This window comes from Nothoprocta perdicaria, unplaced genomic scaffold, assembly GCF_003342845.1.
Source record: "Nothoprocta perdicaria isolate Ctin4 unplaced genomic scaffold, notPer1 scaffold_34, whole genome shotgun sequence".
Classification (NCBI taxonomy): Eukaryota; Metazoa; Chordata; class Aves; order Tinamiformes; family Tinamidae; genus Nothoprocta; species Nothoprocta perdicaria.
This window is the reverse complement of record NW_020455577.1, coordinates 3924681-3949519: the sequence shown is the minus strand read 5'-3', so window position 1 is coordinate 3949519 and position 24839 is coordinate 3924681. Positions and strand designations below refer to the sequence as shown.

At 41.8% G+C, this 24839-nt stretch overlaps 1 protein-coding gene across 1 annotated transcript in view; it reads right to left on the bottom strand.

Moving 5' to 3' along the window:
• VAV3 (vav guanine nucleotide exchange factor 3) overlaps positions 1-24489 on the bottom strand; it is a 142935-nt gene extending 118446 nt beyond the window's left edge. The window contains exon 1 of the mRNA XM_026043890.1: positions 24266-24489. Within this exon, the coding sequence (XP_025899675.1) occupies positions 24266-24469 (204 nt within the window). The 5' untranslated portion in view covers positions 24470-24489. The remainder of the gene's footprint in view (positions 1-24265) is intronic.
• Positions 24490-24839: the final 350 nt, after the last annotated feature.

Here is a 24839-nt window from a genome sequence, read left to right as displayed (position 1 = left end):
AGAAACAAACGCTGAGCATACAGGACACTGATGTGCGAGTAGGAACAAACGCTGAGCACACAGGACACTGATGTGTGAGTCTGAGAGTAATTAGATACTAGAGCATAACGGACATCAACTACAAAGCACAGTACTGGGTTACTTCATGTCAAGSAAGTTGAGGCTGGAGGGTGTCTCTTTTTAAATTAAATGGTTCCATCAATTCTTAACAGCACAGCAATTCCTGTATTTCTGTGTGTAGCCATTACATGCCTGTCCCCTCTTCGCTGCACTTACCACATTTTGCATGTTACATTAACAGGTTCCAAATACAGCTGCCCTAAAACATAAGCCAGTCACTCAGTGATTAGCAGCTAGGAGCCATGACAAAAGAGTAAAAGCAAAGCAGGGGGGAAATTTTGCCTAGCTAATTCTCCACTAGATCCACTTGTTTCCTTCCAGAGAGGAGGTCTGTCACCCAGAGAAAGCCCCTTCCTCCTTAAGGGCTCTGTTTGATAAACCACCCAGCAGCAGCTATTTACCTCTGCCTAGATCTTTAAAAAACCCCATTTGACACCCAAAGGGGTGGCTGGAGTGGAGCAGGGGAGGTTTGAGGTAAATGCAAGCATTTGAGGTCAAAAGGGGAAAAAAAATGGGAAAGGCCAGGCATCCAAAACGACTGCATAAGAGAGAAGTAATCAGATGAACAAATTTGGCTTCAACCCGGGAAAGGGAACGGGAACGGGGGAGGCACTCACAGACAGTGAGTTTTCTACATTCATTTATGGCCTCAAAAAAAAAGAATCAAACAAAAAGAGTAGGCAGAAAAGATGACAACATCATTGCCATAATACTCCTTTCTCATGCACTTCCCAGATCTTGGAACTTATTGCAGAGGAAGGAGAAAGAAAAAAAAAGAAAAAAAAACCCTGCCTTATCTTCTCTAGCCATTTCTTATAACAATAAGATTTCTTCGGGAGTAAGAGAAAAATAAAAATTGCCATAACTAGAAGAATTACTTTGCAACACTCTGCCACCAAGGCGTCTGTACAACTTGTTTCAGTGCAAGAAAACTCAAATTAAAGAACTTGTTTCCTCAAAAATTTCTTCTTTGATACATATTGCCAAATGTCTGATGCTCACGGAGTTCCTCTTCAATACTCCTATCAGTTATATTAGTATTTGTTGTAACAACTTAATTGATACAAGTAACAAAATTCACACTAATGCTATTTTAACCCTGATAAATCCCAATGTCAGATTATAATCCAGGAAACTGTACAGTCCCTATTATGACACAAGAGCAACATCACCCATCCTACTCACAGAGCCAAGATGCTATGCTGGTTCCAAAACTTTCTATTGCTACAATATAAAGGCAGCAATAACAACAGATACAGATCTGCATTTTTCCATCGGCGTCTACATAAAACGTAGAAGGGATATAGCTAGTATCCTCCAAATTCATTCAGCCATATGCAATAAAAGAAGAAAATTAAGTGCCTCCAGAAATATCTGTTCTTATATTAGTTGCTCATCTTCGGTAAAATGAGGCTGGACAGTTACCCGACACATCCTCTTTCAGGGGCCTCCACCAAAAGCAGGCTTACCAAAACAGGCACATGTTACACTGCTATTAACCGCCTTTTCCTGCAAACTCCTACAAACCTCTACGGTCATTGTTCAGCACTCAGATAAAGCAGTAACCACTGTGGTTCTTACAGAACTGTTCCTTCAGGGTTAACAATTCAACCCAGAAATCCATGCTGGCTCCTTCACAGACTTCAGCAGCCAAAACACATTAGATTAGTTCTGCTCTGCCAACACAAGTAATTATCACTACACTCAGCAAAAATAGCTGTAAGGATTCTGAGTGAAGGGAGTAGCAACCCACTGATCAAGTCTTAATTCAACATCCATCAGTGTCTTTTCCAGAACCAGCAAGAGGGAGAGGCACAGTATCACAGTCAAGACACGAGGTCAAACTCCTCTCATTTCTGTGTGTGTCACTTCTCCCCTCAAAGTCTGTAAGTCTAGAGGGTTGCTATTGACCAGGAAGGCAGAACAGCCATGAGGAATTTAAAGACTTAAGCTCCAAAATGAGCCTGCCTATTTTCAGTAAGTAAATAACAGGTGTATAGCTGTTTCCAGACTTTTTTTYCCCCCCCCCTCTTGGTCATGATACCACAATTGAGCATTACTCTCTTGACTCTTGGCAAATATATATTAATATGAAAATATTAAAAATATCAAAACATACTAGCAGTACATGTAACTCGCACCAAAGGAATTCTGCACTCTCCTTGTTCTGCATAACAACTTCCATCACTCAGACAATCAGCATTTTTAACKCTCTAAGCAACAGCAAGCAAACCAAATATTAAAAACCTCCCAGCTTTTGTTCCCCAAAAGGACTAGCTAGAAATATATATATATATATATTTTATCTGTTACAAAGCTTATGCATTCATAAAGACACAAGAAAATACACACTGGGCTAGCACTGCAAGAGGCTGGCTCATTATCAGTAGCTCTTTGTACAGTCACTTCCAAAGTTAAACACTTTTGGGGAKAGCAAAACATGCAAAATTGTTACTACTGCATAAGTGTCAAAGAATTTTGCTCTCCTTTGCAGAGAATAGCTATAGACACTACTTAATTCAAAGGGAATGATCTAATGTGAAATCCTACATATAGGATAGATACATAGGTCTGTATTTTATTAAGAGGTTTATTATTAGCTTGTTAGATGCAGACATCTTTTGAGGGCCTATATAATGTTAGGATGCACTAGAAATTATTAACCACTAAATTCCTTTGCTAAGAAACTATAAATATTAATAGAATGTTATTTATTTGCTCAGTTAATGTAGTAATGAAATATTCATGACAAAGCATCTCTTAAAATTCCTGACTACTAGTCAATTGTGCCTATCACATCTCAGCTTGGGTACAGCTCTGTTTACATATGCTGCTCTTCTCTGGAGTGAGCAGAGGGCACAAGGAAATTTCAGCACTTCTCCCATGCTGCCAATTCTCTGCTGGGCTATGCTGGCACTGCAAGACAGTGAAGCAAGTGGGGGCAAAGCAGCATGCTGTCCCCACTCAGGGAGATTTTTAAATGACAGAGCCTCAACTGCAAAAAGCCTGTAAGTTCCAAGTGTGAGTGGCAAGAAGCAAGGCCGAGAGTTCAGCTCCCCCTTTAAAGTTTTGCTCCCAGTCTTGGCAAGGCTGTTCTACAGCATCCCAGAGCAGTAAGAGAAGGTGTGCAAGACAAGTTGCAGGTACCTGCACAGAATTCACAATAAGGATTCACACCTACCTTCCATTCTGCTACAGAAATACCATTCCATTCTCATTTTCTCCTTTATGCATTAAAAAAATTCCCCCCCACTTACCAATATTCTAGACTGAATCCTCTTTAGTGAATAAATTGTGGTCCTATCACCCTAGACATGCCTACAGGCCAGACTTGGACCATCCCTATCCAATGCCTTTAAAAGAACTCAGAGTGTATCTTTCTTTAGAAAACATTTAAAATAGCATGCATCTGCTTGCTCTCCCAAGTCCTGTTTCCAAGCATCTTCTATATCACACAATCACAGAATATTCAAGGTTGGAAGGGACCCCTAGAGATCATCTAGTCCAACTTTCCCGCTCAAGCGGGCACACCTAGAGCATGTGGCACAGGGTGGCATCCAGGCGGGTTCTGAAGACCTCCAGAGTAGGAGACTCCACAGCCTCCCTGGGCAGCCTCTTCCACTGCTCTGTCACCCTCACAGTAAAGAAGTTCCTCCTCACCTGGAGATGGAACTTGCTGTGTTTCAGCTTACGCCCATTTCCCCTTGTCCTATCGCTGGCCACAAATGGAAAGAGCTTGCCCCCTTCTTCCCTGCATCCTCCCTTCATGAACTTATACATGTTAATCATATCCCCTCTCAGCCTTCTCTTCTCCAGAGAAAACATGCCCAGTTCACTCAGTCTCTCCTCATATGAGAGATGTTTCATTCCCTTAATCATCTTGGTTGCTCTTCTCTGGACCCTCTCGAGAAGCTCCACATCCTTCTTATCCTGKGGAGTCCAGAACTGAACACAGTACTCCAGGTGTGGCCTCACCAGAGCTGAGTAGAGGGGCAGAATCACCTCCCTTGACCTGCTGGCAACRCTCCTCCTGATGCAGGCCAGGATCCCATTAGCCTTCTTGGCCACGAGGGCACACTGCTGACTCATGGTTAACTTGGTGTCAACCAGGACTCCCAGGTCCCGTGGAGGTGCTTTCCAGCAGGTCAACCCCCTAATCTGTACTGATGCCTGGGGTTACTCCTCCCCAGGTGCAGGACCTTACACCTGTCCTTATTGAACCTCATGAGGTTCCTCTCTGCCCAACTCAACAGCCTGTCCAGATCCCTCTGGATGGCAGCACAGCCCTCCAGAGTGTTAGCCACTCAACTCAGCTTGGTGTCATCTGCAAACTTGCTCAGGGTGCAATATAACAGATTCAACATCACTTTTGACACCTTTCAAAATACATCAATATCAAATCCTGCACAGAAATTCAGTGTCTACTAAAGGTGACTCTAAGCCAAATAAATTCCCTGTGCTTTTATTTCTTAGCAGTATGTCAAGCATATTATGTACGTAAAATATACACTACACAATATATAATTATGTACATAATATAATGTGTATAACTTGCAAAACAAAGGACTAACATACTTCTCAGCAGTGTTAGCATAACTCATTGAACACTTTAAGGATTTTCTTGAATTACATTTTTAAACTACTATTTTCCATGTTCTTGGAAATCATGGAATGACCCAGCAACAAATWTTTAAGATCTAGTCCAGCTCTCTACAAACTGTCACACAGCTGCCCACTGTTCACCTATTCAAAATCTTTCCTGTTCTTCCTCTGCTGGCATGTCACTGCAGGTTTGATATTTGTGCTTTTTGTGCAGGTTCAATGACTGTGCTTTCTGTAGCATGGTTAGACATCTCTGACATGCAGAGAACGTTCTACAGATTACAGCAAACTAAGCAGAAAAATTGCAGTTCAAAAGCACAAGCCCAAACTACAAAGCAGCCGAAATAGCCACATCTGCAAAACTCCAAGACGGGCAAAGAACAGTGGACACTGCATGTACCCCATTTTTACCCCAAGAGAGACCTTCTCATTTTAGCTGTTAGGTAACAGACTAACCTTGCACGAAACCTTTGTCTGTCTTGTAGTAAATGCAGTAAAACCATCACAAGACCTCAGGAAGCAGAAGGAGACCACAGAAACTGCCATCTTGAGCTGCTCAAGCATGCTGAACCCTCATGTGAGCTCTAGTCCCCCTGCCAGGGCTGAGAAAGTTAACACCTCTGCAGGCCTCATCACCACATGCATTACATTTGAAGAAAACAGAGAAATACAAATATTGAACTATAGAAGCTACATTGAGCTAATGGGAAAAAAAAAAAAGGCAGCTAGCCTTCCCTGATATTCTTCTTGATTTAGCCATTTACTAAGTTTTATATATTTAGTTATTTTGTATTTGGAATGCTTTTAACTTYAAACTCTCAGTGCATCTAAAGACTTGCGTATAAAAAGCACAAGAAATCCTAAATGTGATGAAAAATTACTTAGTAGCCTAAGTCTGCAGAGATGCCTCCTCACCTCCTCAGCATCTCTTCAATCTTTTTCACTCACTCAGCAACTGCACTGACTAGGTTAGAAACATACAGCACAGCTATCACCATGGCCTACACTTATTGACCAATTTGCATAGGTTTTACAACAGCACCACGGGAACAAGTGCAGCACTAAAAGGAGCCCAGCAGACCACAGCACACATCCAGTGCTGAACAGTTGCTCTGCACTAGCCTGAGAAGGCCTCTGTCCCAGCAGCAYGTATTTGCTTGCAAAAATCATGCCCAAGGCAATACCCCACATTTGCCACAATCACCCATCCCACAAAAACTTACTGCTATTTCCTGGTGAGCCAGTCAAGATCCATACACAAACAGATATCCTGAATGGAAGCCAGGATACAAATAAAAGACCATACTAGATGCAAAATCCTTCTGTTCCCCAGTGTGCCTCTTACCACAAAAGTCTACGTATGTGCATGTTTGTGTAACATTCTAAACAGTGGATACATTTTATTGGGATGAAAGAGGCAATCCCAAACATCCACAAATTATATCTTCAGCAATAACGGCCTCAACAAATGTTACTGCAGGACAGTTACTTCCACCTCATTACAAAATGCCCCGTCTTTGGGCCCTTCATGCAAATCCAAGAGAAATTGCTGCCATAATTAATGTGCATCTGATGACACTGTATTGATCATGTGATAATGAGAAGTCTAAGATGATAAAATTCTAAAAGCATTTAAGGCTTTCAGATGACACAAACTAGGTAAAGCAGTTTCAAAAGCAGAGGTATTACACTATAGTTTTAAGAGAGATTTAAGTGAATACCTTTGTACAGATTGTGAGTTTAATTACCATATGGCTCTGAAAAAGCATTCTTAAACAGTTGGTGACATCCAATAATGTCCATAGGATACATACCAGGTACGGATTGGTAAATATTTCAAGGAAAAAAGGAAACATCAGAAAAAAAAGAAGACATCTTCTCACCTACAATAAATAAGAATATAYAATATCATGTAATTTATTACAAATTATAATGTTTTAAAACTCTGATGCTTCACATTACAAATTACAGCAAGTCTTTCAGGTAAAACATGAATCTGGATGATTTCCTAAACTGTGATTTTTATTAGATGAAGTCATTTATGTACAGCATTACCTCAGATGTGAATTGAGAACACTTGCGGTGTTGTTCACAGCACGTTGCAAGTATTTAACAGCTATCCCACACCATCTGCAGTAAAATTCATTTGATAGATGATGTGTTCTAGGTCATTTTGGTGAAGAAAAGCCTTCACAGAAACAATTTTACACCTCTGAGAACTCCTATTGCCTTTCTCCACAGTCTCCTATTTCTAAAATACCCTCTTTAAGATCTGATGGGAGCTACATAATGCAGGTGTGTGGTTTATCACACAGCAGACTGCGATGGCATAAGAAACTCTGGTATTTGGGCTGGCACTCAGGCTGGCACAGAAACCAGGCACAGAAGGCAGAGGTGCAGCTGCTCTTAATGCTGCCTCCACCACACACAGCTATCACAACCGAATCTTAGTATGGACAGCCTGGTCCTGATGAYCATTGGCTATTGCACTGGATGAAACAAGGGCAGTACCTCCAATTTGGACAAAAAGAGAGCACAGATAAATTAATATTTCCTCAATCCTCCCAAACTCTATTAGGGATAAGTTAACACAGTTCTCAAAAAGCATCTTGGCTCTCACAATTGTTTCTCACATACAGTCGCCCAAAAGCCAGTCAGTGCTATGCAACCTACCCAAAACGCTCAGCCTTTCCTAAGTGGTACATCTTCTTAATCAAAGAAATCAATGTGAACTGGTGATACAAATTAGTTACAACGCAAGAAGCAATAGATTTTAGACTAGATTAAATTCCAGCTAAAGCTACAATTAAGCAGAACGACAGCTGACTCCTTACAAATCTTCAATCAGTTTCTTTAAGCCACAAGTGAAATCTAAATTTAAGAAGCATATTAGACAAGTATTGCACAGGTCTGCTTCTGCCTCAAGCTTCCTGCCATGGTCCCAGCGGGCCAGGAAAGTTTCTGACAATGGCAACACAGTCTAACAAACCAGCTTAGCATGATTGTTCAGTSCAACATCAACACCTTTCCAGGCACACTAGTCTTGTCAACAGGTATTTTTCACTCTTGCTGCATAATCACTTTGGGAAAAGAGCTGTCAAGCACTCTAGCATGCTAATCCCAAATACAAACCTAGAGTGCTCTGCCACATTACTCCAAGTGCCACTGGACAAGGAATTTTGTTACAAATCAATTTGAGGACAAGACTGTCCAATTCACACTATTGACTTCTAGAACAGTGTAACTACATGGGTAATTTCATAAAAAAAGATTTCCTGAAATATTGGTATTTCAGGACACACAYCTGTAAGTCATTCCCCAGGCAGGCCTACACAGATTATCTTCTCTTTCATTCCAATATTTTGATCTTTTTTAATTTAAAAATACTATGTGCAATAGTGCTAGAAACATTCCACCATGCAGGGAACTTGAAAAATCACTGATCTTAGAATCAGAGAATGCCCAAGGTTGGAAGAGACCTCAGAGGTCATCGAGTCCAAACCCCCTGCTCACACAGGGTCACCTAGAGCACGTGGCACAGGGCTGCGTCCAAGCGGGTTTTAAAGATCTCCAAAGGAGACTCCACAACCTCTCTGGGCAGCCTGTTTCAGGGCTCTGTCACCCTCACTGTCAAGAAGTGTTTTCTCAAGTTCCTGTGGAACTTTTGGTGCCTCAGCTTGTGGCCGTTTCCTTCTAGTCCTATCGCTGGCCACCACTGAAAAGAGGCCGACCCTCTCCTCCTCGCTGCCTCCCTTGAGGTTTTTATAGACACTGATCAGGTTCCTCTTCAGCCTTCTCTTCCCCAGGCTGAATAGGCCCAGCTCCCTCAGCCTTTACTCACAGGGCAGATGTTCCAGGCCTCTGATCATCCTCATAACCCTACACAGGGCTCTCTCCAGCAGCTCCACATCTCTCTTGTCCTGGGGAGCCCAGAACTGGACACAGTCTCCAGATGTGGCCTCACCAGGGCTGTGTAGAGCGGGACGATCACCTCCCTCGACCTGCTGGAGACGCTCTTCTTAATGCACCTCAGGATCCCGTTGGCCTTCTTGGCCACCAGCGCACACTGCTGCCTCATGGTCATCTTGTCATCCACCAAGATGCCGAGGTCCCTCTCCGCGGGGCTGCTCTCCAGCAGGTCATCCCTTAATCTGTCCAGGGTTATTCCTCCCCAAGTGCAGGACCCTGCACTTGCCCTTGTTGAACTTCATGAGATTTCTCACCGCCCAGTCGCTCAGTCTGTCCAGGTCCCTCTGGATGGCAGCACAGCCCTCAGGGCTATCAGCTACTCCTCTCAGTTTGGTATCAACGGCAAACTTGCTGAGGGAGCACTCCAGCCCTTCATCCAGGTCGTTAATGAATAAGTTGAACAGGACCAGACAGAGGACTGACTCCTGGGGGACACCGCTAACTACAGGCCTCCAACTAGACTCTGCGCCACTGACTACCACTCTCTGCACCCTGACACTGAGCCAATTCCTAATCCACCTCCCCGTCCACTCATCTATCCCACACCTTCGGAGCTTGCCCACAAGGATGCTGTGAGGGATGGTATCAAAAGCCTTGCTGAATTCCCGATAGACGACATCCACCGCTCTGCCCTGATCTATCCAGCTAGTCACTCCATCATAGAAGGTGATCAGGTTAGTCAAGCATGATTTCCCCTTGGTGAATCCATGCTGGCTACTCCTGAGCACCTTGCGTTTGGAGACAGCAGCCAGGATGAGCTGTTACATCACTTTTGCAGGGATGGACGTGATGCAGAAAATGCTTATGCTGCTGGGCTTCTGGGGCAGTCTGCTGAATCCTGTGCTGGTATCAGATTCATCTTTTTAATACCATAAAATTTCTCATGCAAATATAAAAATGATTTAAGTGGTTACTGCTTTAGCAATAGAATACACTAGTAGGACAAAATTGAACTTATTTTCTTAGAAGCAACCCTATAAAAAGCATCCCTATTTAATATCATAAAGAAAACTTTAAAAGCATACTGAAAATGGAGCAAAATAATGCCTGCTCATATAGTCGTATAGAACCACATAAAAATCAACAGTCCTTCTTGACAGCTTAAAAAAAAAAAAAAACACACACACACCTCTGCACGAGTAGTAATCTATTACTAGTTCTGGCACTAACACATAAAGGAAAATATAATGCAGAGGCAGTAAAAGTATTTGCCTGCTTGTAAGCAGATTTTTAAATTATATTTTACAAAAGAATACATACAAAACCGGTACAAACATTTGCTATAACATGCTACTCTGAATAGGCAGCAACTTACCGGACCGTGGAATAGAACATCATTTAAACACAGCTGATGCCATATGAGATTTTTTAGAACATACTGAATCCTAACACAGGAGATATGTTGCAGGAATGTGTAGGAAAAGCTAGATTTTAGTGTGATTTCTTAGCTTTAATTTGTTCTACAGACTGTTCAGCTAAATGTCATGAAATCTAAAGATATATGATACAATCCTGAGGCAGTTACAACCTTTTAAGAAGTGTAATAGGTGTGAGACAATAAAAATGAATATATATATATATAAATCATTGAATGCTTAAGGCTGGAAGGAACCTCCAGAGGTGATCTAGTCCAACCGCCCTGCACACGCAGGGTCACCTAGRGCACGTGACACATGGCAGTGTTCAAGTGCATTCTGAAGATCTCCAGAGAAGGAGACTCCACAACCTGTTCCAGTACTCTGTCACCCTCACTGTTAAGAAATTTTTCCTTAAGTTCCTGTGTAGCTTTTGATGCTTCAGTTTACRGCCATTTCCTCCAGTCCTATTGGTGGTCACCACTGAAATATGTCTAGTTTAACTGGAAAATATAACAAGGACAGATCTTCCTCTACCTCTCTCCTGGGAGGGTTCTCAGCACAAGAGAAATAAGAGTGGTTTTCAGACAAGTAGACCATAATACTGCAAGGTGATTCACGCTTTTAATTCAGATAAGTAAAACTGAAGCATGGAGTTCCACTAGCAAAGAACAAACTTGTTCACTTTGTTGAAGATTCAAATATATATAGTGAGCACAACTACATACAAAAATGATTTAGCAATACCATTTTTAAAGTTCAGAACAAGTGAGCTTATCTGAAATCAGGATAGGTCAAACCAGTAAAACAGAAAATACCCTTTGCAACTAGCATTATAGTAGCCATTCGGTCAACACATTTTTTTTTTTTCCAGAAGCTAGTACTTTCACATTCATGTCAGTAACATGCTACTTCTCAATACTACATAAAGAAAGAAGACCATAAATCAGTATATAGGGACCAAAGCACACAGCCTAATCATTTAACTTTTGCAATGCTTGCTCATTTCTAGATTAAACCACTGCAGCAGCTATGTCAGGGAATTCTCACCAAGGCCTGGAAATTCACGAGGTTGTGATTCACCACAGCCCAGCATGAGCAGCAGTGCCGCACGCCACCGACTGCATCGGTGATGCCTGCGCGCCTGACTCACAGATCCCCCAGAACCTGCCCAGAGACCACAACAGGCCATGGAGCACCCATTAGGAGGTATAATCCCATGCCTTAAGGCAGTAGGTAAACTGAAGGACAATTTTTTTTTTTTTTAACTGAAGTTTTTAATCATTAAAAATGATTCTCACTACACTACAATATAGACAGACACACATACATATATCTATCATAATATTTAGACTGTCTACCTTTACATGCTTTTTAACTGTCTATATATTTTCTGCATCCCATCTACTTACCAAGCAGACCACTGTTAAAGTTTCTATTTTAACTAAAAAGCAAGGAAAACCCATCAACTGGGTATCAGGAAAGTTTACTCTGCAAAAATAATAAATTGCAAATGTAATACTTGCTAATTTTACTTAATTTCTTTAATGACTTGATTCAGCAGCAAATTCTTTGAAATTAAATAGATTTTTGAAGTTTAAAGTTTTGAGGTATATTTATATCACATTTATGGTGAAATAATGCATTATTGCTACTGAAGAACAGATAGTGAAAATAACTGAAGTCCCTAACTAAACCTGAACAAAAAAAATACAGAAGGTATCTGGAGTGACCCAAAACTGTTTCCAGTAGAAATAACACCATTTTCCCTTTATCTTAAAAGAGTAAAACATGTTCTGAAACATAACACTGAAACAGCTACTTTTACCYTCACAAACGTCCCTCCTCTTTTCCAGATATGAATATTCAGCAAATTCAAAATTCTTCGTCACATTTAGCCCACGGTGACTCAAAGTTGCATTTTTTAATCAAATACATATTAAACAAGTTTGCCCACCTCAACTGGGCAGTTTACAACTCTAGCACTAGCATAATGTGAAAAATCAAGCAAGTATTGTGTTCTCAAGCAATGCTAGTATTAGAAGTCAGATGACCAACACACCATCAGAAAAGGTCTTCCTAGAGAAAGGAGTGAGTTTTAGATCTTCGGGTTCAAGAAATCCGTTTTAACATCAGCTTACTTTGCCACTGGAAGATATTTCTAAGTTTTTTTGACAGCTGCAAATGCATACATATATATAGTCCYATCTCTGCTTCTGTCAAAGAAAATTAAAAAACAGCCCAGTCTGTCTGCTAAATATAGTATTTTTCGAATATCATAAAGGACAGTAAATTACATGCATAGAAAAGCCAAATTCTCCTAATACAATAAATAATCCTAACCCTTCTAGACGAGAAAAAAAATATGCCATTCATTTATTTATTCCTTCTAATTCATATAAAACCTCTACCTTCAAATCAAGTTTTAACTATCCAAAGGCAACCAGCAACATATTACCAATAATACCATGGGAGCAGACATAATTCAGATTTTTTTTTTTCTGGTGTTAACAGAAAAACCCAAAGTACTCCATCATTATATGCCCTTCCAGTAAACCAGTAGTTATTCAAGGTCTCAAATTTATTTTTCTCCTAGGCATTAACAAACTTTCAATCAATAATATTTAACAAAAAAAAAAAAAAAAAAAAGACACACATACTCAGGCTAAGACACTCCGGCTAAGACAACAGCACACACTGCTGTAGCCTAGTGCTAATGTGTTTACAGACTTCACAGACTGTAAACAGTTTTTACAGGAAGTTCCACAAAAGTCAACTACATTACAGCTCCATGAAGCCATACTAGGAGATCAGTGGACAGGCCATAGATAAAGATGATACAGAAGCAGCATCCTCCAGGAAGTACAAACAGGATGGCCATTCTTGTCCTGCACAGAGATGGATACAGATGAGACTAAGCACATGCACAAGTGAAAACAGAGACATGGTAATGGCTGGAAAAGAATGGGACTAATCTAAAGTATAGCAAATTTTTACAGGAATTTTCTATTGTTAAGAACATTGCCACTACAAAAAGTAAATATAGGTGACAGAAGTATGGAAGAGTGGGCCCAACTTTACAGTGGAAAAAATTAATAATGGAATGCATCACTGCAAATAAAAAACCTACACAAAAGCCACATCCTTCCAAATAGCACTTCTAATTTCTAAAGGGGCATATGAGGGAAAATGATTCTGAAGTTAGGAAGGGACCAGTAGTGAAGTCCAAATTCATTGACCTGGATGAAATTCTCAACAGTATTTCACCGCAAAGCAAATGAAAAATTACAGGCTGTTCTAGGACTTCAAATAATACAAATGCACAAGTAGCAGGTCAATTTTTGTGGCTAGGAAGATGATTAATGTCACAATAATTATTCTTCAAATACACACTTAAACAGGAACTGTTTGAAAAGGATAACAATTCACTTTCAGAACCCAAACAACCCTAAAGAACAGCTCCCAGCACAAGGCAGCAGCAGCATCAGGGCTTGGGGCAGTATAGCAGGTATTTTCCGCCCTGCAAACAGCACCCATAATCCATTTCAAARAGAAAGTGATACAAAATTACTATGTTTTCCATTCCCACCTACTCACTCAACACATGACCCCAGAAAAAAAAATGCTCAAACACCTATGAAGTGGCAAAAAAAWTCCAGTGCTTGATAGGTAGAACAGGAATCAAGTGATTTTCCCTCCAAAAAGGGCAAGTTTCCAGTGGCAGTAGCTGATTCATGCCAGAGATTTTCTTCTCATCACTCCCCACTAGAAAGGGCCGCCCTTTCACTGGTACCAAATGCCAAAGTGGTTGTGGGGACCCATTCAGGTATGCTGGAAACCTCTGGCCACCGCAGAAAGCAGCCAGAAATTTTAACAAACAAAAAAAGTAAAGCAATTACCACTTATGAAAAGTTCCTGAAAAGCAGCCTAAGTGAGCTGTACTGCAAGTTCAGCTCATGCCCCACGTGGTCCCCCAAGAGCTCCCAAGGGTTTGGAGCAGAGCCCTCCTGCCTCACACTCTCACCTGTGCCGGAAAGCACTTCCAGGAGACGCCCTCCCACCTACGCACAGAGCTGCTTTCCGGGCATCTGCAGAGCAGGGAGGCCAGCAGCAATAGGGAAGGGAAAACAGCTGAAAGGAAGAAAGAGCACGAGGAAAGAACTTAAAGAGGAAACAGATGCACTGGATGGGGGAGAAAACAGCCAGGGGCAGGAGAGGAGGGCAGGCAGCAAAGGCAAATGAGTAAGGTAAAAGTAATATTGTCTAGAGACAGAAGAAACAGCAGAACAAGCCAGAACAAAGATGAGTCAATATGAGGGAGAAACAGAAAGGAGATAAAAAAAAAAAAACCCAAAAGTCAGACTTGTCAGAGCAATACCTCTTACTAATCAGAGCCGACTGACTTTCTGGGTGCAACAAATAGATCAAACTACCTGAGTAAAGGCAGAGAAACAGAAGAAACAAAAAAGACCAAAGATAGCAGAGCTGACAGGAAAAGGAGAAGAAAAAAAAGCCAAACAGAAAACACCACACACAGAAGCCTTAATATTTCAAAATCTGTTTCCATTTCAAATAAACATGAAAGGCATTTTTAGATTCATTAGATTTGAAAATCACTTTATCAACACATTGGATTTTGAGGTCAAACTCTAATGACAGTCAGCACAAAACAGGAAGAACTAAACACTGCATTTCATTTCCCAACAGCTTAACAAGTTCCTCTATCTTCCCCAAGAATAGAATTCCCGCAAAACCCTTCGAGAACCAGTTTTCTTTGAGAACTGCTCCACGCAAGTTTTAAAACAATGTTTAATATCACTGCTGCTCACAAACTTCATGAATTGACAGCCATCATCTGTGCAATGTCAGTCATCTGATGGAAAAAGGATGTGCTCCTTAGATTTGTTACTAGTCAGGTGTGCTAAGATATCTATGTTAAGAGAYCAAAATACACTCTCTAGTTTTGGGGGGGTTGGTTTGTTTTCAGTAACAGTTGTTTTCTTAATATTTCTTCCATTGCCTATGGTAATACTACATACCTGCAAAACTGCAAGAGATGATCTTTTCATAACAGGTAGGACAATGCTAGAGTATATCTCACCTTACACACATTATTATTTCAGGAGCACAAAGCTATAGTCAGTTGATGTGTTATAGCAAGGTATAAAAACCTAGATTCTCAGAAAAGAACACAGACCATACAAATTAATCAGTTGCTCTGAGAGCCCATAAATCTGAGCAATAATATCTCAGAACGCAACAAACGTGAAATATGCCCCAGTTTGCAGCTTCGGCACTTCTACGCCTGCTGTTTGAGCGGCTCCTCCGTTCCCAGCACCGGGGGGCTGGATCTTACACAGCCCCCCACCGCCATGTCTGCAGTCTGCTGCAAATTGCCCTGGTCTTGTCAGCAAAGGCTTCTATCTCAGCTAATCGATTTGCCAGGGTCTTCATTGAGAAGGAAATCTATAGGACTCCAAWACAACTATATAGCCATTCTAACAGGATTGCTGGAGTCATTTCCATACTGCTTCACAAAGCCCATGGCAGCACAGAGATACTAGCTACCAGCATTTTCTAAGGCACAATCTTTCTGACCCACAATGCTGTTCAAAGACATTGCTGAGAACAAGAAAWGTGGAATGAAATCATAGCTTTTATAACAAAGGTTGCCATCTGCTTAGCTTGCTTTATAGTTTAATGGACCGCCTCAACACAGTCCGCAACAGAGGATACATCACCCTTGTCAGCAGCATCAGTCCAAACAGCAAAATGAATGAGCAAACATAGATCCCAAATTACTTTCTCATGACTACTTGCAGTAGTAATTCAGGTCAAGACACAGTGATGTGCCAGCCCGAGTAAATTCACACTGCCCTCTCTTTGATGGATGAAATAAGTGGACCAAAGGAATGCAAAATAAAGGCTCAGTTAAACCCCATTCACAACTCCACATTTCTCTAGGGTCTCTGCTTATACCCCTAGCTTAACCCATCTCTGCTACCAAAGCATACAACTTGCTCAAGGGCAAAAACCTAGCTATCTAAATAAGTTAGAGGGTTTTTTTGTTTGTTTGTTTTTTGTTTTTTTTTAAGGCCTGGCAAAAATCCCTTTTCAATCAGCCAGGCAGTAGAGGAACAAGAACTGAAAGGCTACAGATACAACAGCACGTAGGAGAGTCTTGATCTTATTCTCTCAAGTGTGAAAGGAAAGTGAGTTACAGAAAAAAAGAACTAATTTAAGCATTTTCTCAGGTGTTTCCCAATTTCTATCTATCCCTTGGGGGGGGGGAGGGGGCAGGGAGACACAGTTCACAGCTTGAGCTGACTCATACAGACATCAATAGGATGATGAGCATTTTCTTCAAGTCACAGTTCAGTGACAGGACCCAAATCACCACCTCCCCTCATCCAGAGGCACACAAAATCCAACCACTGCACACCACAGGATGATCTTAGTACCTGCTTTTAGTCACCTCAGCACAAAACCAAATATGTCATTTATTCACATATTTTGAGGAATTCAAAAGGAAAATGGCCTTACCCAGACCTACCAAAGCAGCAGAAACTTAAAGTCAAGCTGGGAGCATGGTCTGCTCCCAGATTCACTTTGTGCATAGGGTCCTGACCAACCTCTAATATCAACATGCACAGCTATACCTCTATCACACAGGCAACTCTGGGTGCCACAGGCAACTCCGGGTGCTGCGACAAATAAAGCCTCATGATGCACATCAACCCTGAAACATCCAGACACGTAACTGAAGTCAGTACTAAGATGAAAAAAGAATCAGGGAAAAAAATTGTAATATCATATTTCAGCAGTAGTAGTAAACACAAGTCAGTCAAGATATTGAGCTGTCTGGCTGAAATTGCTCACTCTGCAAAAAAAAAAAAATGCAGGCAACGCAGGAATATCCGTATCTTAGAAGAAACCTTTCTCTCCACTAAAGAAACCACAAACTTACTTTCTACAGCATTAATATTTTAAAATGTGGAGAAACAAAAATAAGAATGTTTTCTAATCAAACACTACGTAAGACAGCGAAGTGTGGCTACTTTGCCACTTAACATTTTCAAGTGCCAAGCCCTAATGATTCTGCCTTAGTTGACTATAAGGTTGCTTGCCCCACTGAAGCAATGTGAATGCAACACCAAGCAATGGTACAGGGTATTTTAAGCACACAAATAGGTAAAACTGATCGTATCAGAGATTAAATAGCATATTTGAAGTATCTGGTAGTACAAGTCATCTGTCCTTTTAAGCCGCATCAGTTTAAAATACTCCTTAAAAATGCTGTGTTTTGGGCTTTTAGATCAAATGTTTGATTATAAAGGCAGTGACAAATGAACACTTCATTTGTTTCTAGGAGACAATTATAACATATTCCTTAGATCTATTAAAACTGCTTTCAAATGACCTTTAGAGGSATAAATCTTTAGTGAAAATAGGTAATAGTAATCATTATTGCTAGTAACTAACTGAATATCGATATAAAGTTATGATTGAAAGTAAATGTAACTTATGGGCAAAAAGATTTAACAGGTCCAACAAGATTGAGTAGTGAAACTAGAAAGTTGAATTCCATAGTCTTATTTTAAATTCATTTTCCCCAATTATATTATTTCATACCTGTAGGCCTGCAAAGGTACTTTAACCCACACTTTGTGGGTGCGTTTAAAAAAATGCTATAATATCATATTACATGACTTGTGTCTGAGATTTCCTGCTTCAAACATACATAGAATCATGTAGCCTATTAACACTCTTTCAACTTCTTAGGATTCCAAGATGTTCACAACTGTAATTCAGTATTGGATGAAAAAGTCACTTAACAGATAGCTTTTAGAAAARTATCATTTTGCACGTTGAGTTGGAGTCAACATCCACAGACAAGATGATGGATCTTGAGTAAAGTAGAAGACTTAGGAATAAAAGTTAATGGCCCATCTATAAAGTAGATAATATTAATTCACATTTCTCTTTGTGAAACAATTTATTTACAAAATAGTATTATAAAATATTATGGAAGAATATAAAAGTCCTGCTGTTCAGGAGCAACAGAAAAGCATATGAAAACTGAAGGCTGTCTTTCACAGGAGGATTATTTTAAGAATTTCAGATCAAATTTTAGTTTGAGGAGATAAAAATGAAAGACTAGTTCCCTATAGATAAACAAGTATTAATTATGAAGATAAAACCATCAATAAACTAATCAAAAAGCTTATCTTCAATTGTATCTACACAATGCAGGGCATGAGCTAGAGCTTCCCAACTTCTAAAGGACCACAACACACTCCCAGCTCCAGTTTTGAAGTCCCATCTTTTCCGAAAAGGGTTCAGAAGTGGAGATGAGAACACACACTAGCCTTTCCTTACAGGGAAAAGCATCTGTCCTCTTGCCCTCTGGGTCAGCTGCTAGCAAGGTATTCCGAGCTTTCTAATGAGACAACATCACTTCAGAAGAGAAAGGGGAAAATACACACACACACACCCCTACCTTTTTTCATGCCCTTAATCTCCTTTCCTGCCCATCACCATTATCAAACCCTATTTCTGCGAGTCTTCTTCCTGTGCCTACTACCACAATATCAGCTGTCACTCCCAAATAATCTATCCCCCGGTACCCTCGATGCTCAAGTCTCCTGTCCACTAGATCCCCTGTACTTCTTGATTAATCTTGGCAGACTCTCTTTTGACCTGAGAAAGAGAGGAGGAAAGATTAACCTGGAAATTTCCAGATCTGTCATCTTTCTTTACCACTGTAACTGTACCAAAGCATGATAAATGCTGCAACCTACCAAGACATCACAGCCCCAAGTCAGTGGGTTATAACAGAGATTCACCAACTTGCCACAAGCAAAGAATAACACCATTAACAGTAAAAAGTAATAGAGAATACTCAAGAGTGGTTTTCTATATTTATCTCAGGATAAATCTTAAGTAGTTTTTCCTGCCCATCTCTCTAAATCCCAGCATGTCTTACTTGCTGACATCCCTTCTTGTCTATCTCCCAATTTCTCCTGAACATTCGCTCTAGCTCACGCTGCTTGTTTCTTTGAATTTTCCTCCTACTTCTTCTAATATCCCTTTACCATTGAGCACTTTTCACAAGCATTCCTTTAATTTGCTGCAACCACAGYTCTCCCACCTATGCCAAGGATTAGAAAATAACTTGACTTCCCCCACACAGCACAGCAGCACACAGTGGGTGGACATCAATTTAAGTTATCCGCTGCTAACATACACTACAGCCTCTGTGAGAAGCCAGTGCTGACATTTTTTCTGCTAATACATTATACATAATGCAGCACACAAACTTTGTGCAGGAAACAATATTTGAGACAATTTTTGACCAGATGCACATCCTGTATTTGAAAAATATTTGCCAAATATAGTATGTAAAATAAGCTTTGTATTACATTGCAACCACATTTCTCATTTTCAACCAGAATAATCAATATGAATCATATTTGAAAAATGGTAATGACTTCATTATTATTTTGTCCACCTTCTTAAGAACTGGGTCATTACTTTCTTTTCTCTGTTGCTTTTCTCAGCACAAACCAAATCTTACATCTTGCTCTTCTACTCTAAACACTTTACAAAATCAAATGTTGGCAAACAACTGTATGTTTGTGCAGCTTTCATTTAATCATGTCAATAAGAAAAGAGTGTGGTAAAGTAGATTAACGAATCAGCAAGTTAAAAAAACCTCAAAAGTCTGAAGGGGGGAAAAAGCTCCAATTTGAAGCTAGTAATAAGAAGTTTCCATATCTCATTTTGAATACAATTATAAAAATCTGTTTTTAGAGCACATCTCCTTTCCACACAAACATTAAACTTGTTCCCAAACATCTGTCCATAATACCAAAAGTTTTGTGGTTTGAGACAAACTTAATCCAGATCCATCTTCCTTAACTTAATCTAGGGCTAGCATAGCAAGCAACACAAAAAAAAAGTGACCTTGCACACCTGCTCTCTCTCTTCAGAACCTCGCTGCCCAAGCATACTGATACGAAGTCCTGGAAAAGCCGCAAGAAGTTCCCTTTTCTTTCCCTTGTTCAGCTCATGTGACGCCTCTTAAGAAGGCAGACTTAAGTCATGCAGAGGCCAGCAAATCCACTTCCACCCTACGGCTGCTGATCGTTTAGAKGGGGATGAGCATACGGACAGCAGTTGAGTTAAGCACCACATTTGTTTGCAGAGCCAGCCACCACACCGACATCTGATGCTCCCAGACCTGGCTCTGAGGAGAGATGGGGCRCCACGGATGTGGGAGGTGGGCAGAGGAGCACATCTACACACAATCAACCTACAGCAGGGGAATGCATCCTCATAGCCTTCAGGGCACAAACTGCTGTTTATCATTGTGGGGGGTGGAAAGTGCCAAGTGCATGGTAGGATCAGAGGAAACAGAGGCATCTCTCTGAACACACCCACAACCCGAGGCTACCTAATACTACAGAGATCAAGAAAAATAAAGTCCTCTATTCAATAGTTCAACCAAATACAACATGGATTACAAAGATGCTGAACTTCTTTGGACTGACCAAAAAAACAGCTCTCAAAATTTAGAAATGTTTGAAACTTTGACATAAAGTGGAGGATGTTTTGTTTATTATTAGACAGTAGGAGTTATTTTTATAATTTAATCTTTGTCAACATCCCCTTTACTAAACTCCCATGCCAGTATTGCATCAAGCACGGCTTTCCTGTTTAGCAATGTCTCACAAGTTAACTGACTGCCTTGCAAAAACTATTTCAAAACCCACTTGCAGTGCATTAAAGATAAGAGATAAGCATTACGTGGATGACATCTTCTGAAAATCCATGGTAATCCATTGGTTTAGATTATGTATTTCTGGTGATAAATTATATAAATTCTTGAATGACTGAGTTTAAACATTAGGATTAGCACTCTGTGTTATGGATCATTTCTATTTTTATCATTTCCAGCCGCCCAGGTTAGCCAAGGACAGTGAACAAGGAAAGCAAATTGCTCCTCAAAGGGCTCTGCTGAGCCACACTGATCCAAGCCACCCTACTCACCCAGGCTAGCATTTCTTTACACCATAGAGTTTGCCTGCGACAAGACCACTTCATCAATACCAGAAAGAAGGCATATACCCTCTAGATCAAAGCAGGCATCAGACTCCCACAAAACTGCTGTTATAAAACAAAAGACACTATTTCAATAAGAAAAAGAATTTCAGGCAGGTGAATACCTATCGAAAAAGAATGACAACTAAGGTGGTCAACCCTTAAAGGTCAAGACATAGTGTGTTCAGGAGCCTTGACCATAGCTATTTTTATTAGACCAAAYGTCCTCCTCAGCCACAGTGAAGAAGACAGAGATCTGAAAGTCCCTGAACTTAATCATTTCCAGCCTCACGAGGCCCACACGCAGTTTTTCACATGGGAGCTGGCACTAAGGCATGCCCAACAGGAGTTGGGCAGCCTCGAGACACTGGCCTCCAGCTGCAGGATTCATTAGTAAAGCATGAACCTGGCAGTCCTTTACATCCATAACTTTTATCCTTTTGTGTCTGCAGCTCACTTTTTGGARAGCACAGCTGACTGAATCGGCTTCTGTTCTTCAAAGGACAGCTTCCATTAACTAAGTATAAATGCTATCATAGAGAAGAACAGGTGATAATAGCACAACAGTCAAATAGCTTCTAAATCCAGCGTTTTGCAATACAAAACCACTCAGCTTTCTTACAGATGCATTTTTATCTCCAAAAAAAAAAGGGGGGGAAGGGGAAAGGAATCCACAATTTCCGCAAGCACAGAGTAGTGCACTTGCACTTCCCTAACAAGAACAGCTGTGACAGCAAGCATGGGCTGCAGGTGCCCACGGAATCCAGCTGGACCCTGCCRCTGCTGGGAGCAGCAGTGCCGCAGGCCTGGCCAACACAACTTGCCGCTTCCACACCGGCCTGCACAACTCCACATTCGCTTGCCTCTCATGCCATAGTCCATAGAGAACAGCATTTCCAACAAAAGGCAGCACCTGGAACYGCAGCACCAGTCTCAAAACTTTGGCATTGCTGCTGCAGCTTGCACCAGGTTACCAAGACTCACTGAGCTGAAGGACAGGCCTCCCATCTGCCACACTCATTCTGAAGAAACACACTTGTAATGGAAGGGAAGAGACTTAACTCCCACATTAGCCACCTAACATCTATTTCCAGGTCTGCCTGAGGTACGAGCTCTTCCTCCCTCTCCTTTGACACTGATGAATAGATAACCAGCCCCCAAGACATAAAAACTGCAAATTCGACGGCAAATTTGAGGGGCTTTGCAAAGCAAAACAAAACAAAGGCAGACCCTTTGCATCCAGAGGCCAAATTCTTTTCTGGCAATTGGTCCCTGCCTCCACTATCAAGTGTGGATAAATCACCACTTCAGAAGTAACAGAGGAGAATCAGTCCCTGTTTTTACAGGACATGGATTTTTAGGATGCAGAAATTATACTAACATACTATCAGGTATTATTCTGACAAAACTGTGTATAATGGGCTCAGGTCTCCAGACAGCTCTCCCAAGATACAAGACCAAGTCTCCAGGACTTCAGCATAAGTTACTGCTAAGACCTCTAAAATCTCAGCAACAAGCAACTAACACAGCTTCAATTAATTGCATGTTTAATAACAACTTCTGAAATTTCCACAGAATGACTCTTCCTACTAGGAAGTACCTTCTCTAAAAGGCTGTTCATTACAACCCACAGAAGCTCAGCAAGATAGCCAGATCACGAACTCTCAGAAGGTAACATTACCACATATAAGATGCGAGTGAATTCAGTGCTACAGACATTAAGCTATTGATGCTGTTGATTCAGCAGCAGTTTCCCCATTCTCCACAGCTTAGGGAAGTTCACGGAAGACAAGGCTGGGCTCCAGGATCCGCACTCTAGAGGACAAGTTCCTAAGCTGTAGGACAGCCACAGGGAAAAGGAGGCATTTGCCACCTCTCWCCAGTAGTTCTAGTATTGATACTACATATACAGAAGACTAAGTGCAAAATACGCACTGTAAATGACCTAAAATCTAAGACTATAATCCAGTATTCACAGGAACGGAAAGCAATGTATATGAACCTGAATGGTACTCTCTCCTGCTCTGAACAAGGAAAGCAGTAGAGCATTTAGACACATATCAAACAGGAGTTTGCCAGTTTTAATTCATCAGAACATAATCAAGCAATACCGGTGCAGACAAATTAATACATATTTCTAACTGAACTTCATTCAATTAGCTACCTGTCCAGAAAAYATTGTGTAAAATCACGAGGACACCTTTCCAATTCATTTAGAAACAATATATCTACACACTTTTTAACCATTAAGAGCACATTAAGAAACCATTCCCAACAGCTGATATGCAAATKGGCTACAGCTGTGCAAGCTGAGCCAAACAATGGACATTTTTGGAAGCACTCAATCTAACTATGGGTGAAGCTTTATGCCAGGGCTCTGGCACACTTTAATAAGTCCCAAGTCTCTTCCACAGCTAAATTGGTGTAGAAAATGCGCAAACTCCTCCACATTTGCTCCATTCAGAAGCAGCAGCCCATCCCCCAGCTAAACTTCCCCTCTGCAGAGGCAACTCAAGCAGACACATGAGAACTGAGGCATGCCAGGGTATTTTCTAGACCCCCAAATCTAGGATAATACCCCTGCTGGAACACACCTCATACTCCTCACCCTTCCCCTAACATCGTAAGCTTACAGAAAATGCCTTGATGACAATTGCCAATAAATACATGAATTACRTGAAAAAATAAAATAGCTGTCTCAGTTAGTAATTACAGGTAACAGATGTTCCTCCCAATAGTACAACCTACTACTGCTTTTTGCCAGCATCCTAAATACAAATGGCAGTTTTTATGCCTATAAAAGACACAAGAGAACAAAACTACAGGACGGTGATATGGCCACACAGCCCTGCCAAGGTGCGAGGCGCTGCCAGAGGACAGGCCTCCACGGGCCACTGCACAGAACAGTTACGGGCACGAGGCCACCAGCAGCCCCGTGCACTATTTTTCTTTTTAGAGAGCCGAATATATAATTACTTGGAGCAAAAGAAAAGGCACTGAAATACTAAGACAGACAAGACAAGCCGTGGAGAGGAAGGTGGTAACCAGAACATTCACGAGCCATAGTCAGCCTCCCTGCTGCCCGGCCCCRCTCGTACCCCGCCCGGGAGCCGCACCTGGGACATCTGCGGGCGCAGGTTGATCTCCTTCAGGTTGATGGAGTGGCTGCGCAGGTTGTTGAGGAGCTGACAGAGCAACACGCCGTCGCGCAGCGTCTGCGCCAGATCGAACACCTGCGCCGTGTCCCAGGTGACGCGGTGGTTGGGCGGCAGCACCTTGCAGCTGATGAGCCATTGCCCGCACTGCTTCCAGGGCTCCATCGCGACCCGGCAGCGGCGGCGCCCGGCTCCTTTCTGCCCGCTGCCGGCTCCCCGCGGCGGGGCCGCACCGCCTCCTGCGCCGCGCCGCTCTCCGCCCGGCTCCGCCCCGGAGGCGGCCCGCGCCGCCCCCACGTGGCGGCCACGCTGCCCTCTGGCGGTACCGCAGCTCTTCTATAACGGTCGACGTCCCTTTTAACGGTCAACACCCTTTTGCATCGGTCGACACCCCCTCCCCGCGCGCCCCTCTCTTAACGGTCGACACCCCCTCCCCGCGCGCCCCCCCCTTCCGACGTGCACCTCTCAACCGTCGACTTCATGCGCCCCTCCCTAACCGTCGACACTCCCCCGCCCGCGCGCCCCTCTCTTAACG